At 62.4% G+C, this 282-nt stretch overlaps 1 protein-coding gene across 1 annotated transcript in view; it reads right to left on the bottom strand.

The window, feature by feature from the left end:
* RNF103 (ring finger protein 103) overlaps positions 1-100 on the bottom strand; it is a 15,233-nt gene extending 15,133 nt beyond the window's left edge. The window contains exon 1 of the mRNA XM_010155654.1: positions 40-100. Coding sequence (XP_010153956.1) covers positions 40-100 — 61 coding nt within the window. The remainder of the gene's footprint in view (positions 1-39) is intronic.
* Positions 101-282: the final 182 nt, after the last annotated feature.

Genomic DNA, 282 nt, shown 5'->3' with positions numbered 1-282 from the left:
CCCCCCAAACGCCCACCTCCTTCACCTGGCCTTACTTACTTCCAAAACGCTCCCCGGCCTTTTTCCATACGTAGGATCTACTGCTGTAAAACCACCGCATCCCTCGGCACTCATCCCTCCTCCCACGTCGGTAGCGATACCTGCCCCAGAAGCCGCCAGCGGGTAGGGAATACTGGGAATACCGGGAGAGCAGCCGGCCCCGGCAGCGAACACCAAGCGCTGCAGAGACTCGGGTCCTCTCCTCCCCGCTTTCCTCAGCAGACGACGCCGGCGCTCATCGGT

Source organism: Eurypyga helias, unplaced genomic scaffold (genome assembly GCF_000690775.1).
Source record: "Eurypyga helias isolate BGI_N326 unplaced genomic scaffold, ASM69077v1 scaffold9977, whole genome shotgun sequence".
NCBI lineage: Eukaryota > Metazoa > Chordata > Aves > Eurypygiformes > Eurypygidae > Eurypyga > Eurypyga helias.
The sequence above is the reverse complement of the archived record's forward strand: the minus strand, read 5'-3'. Positions and strand labels throughout refer to the sequence as shown.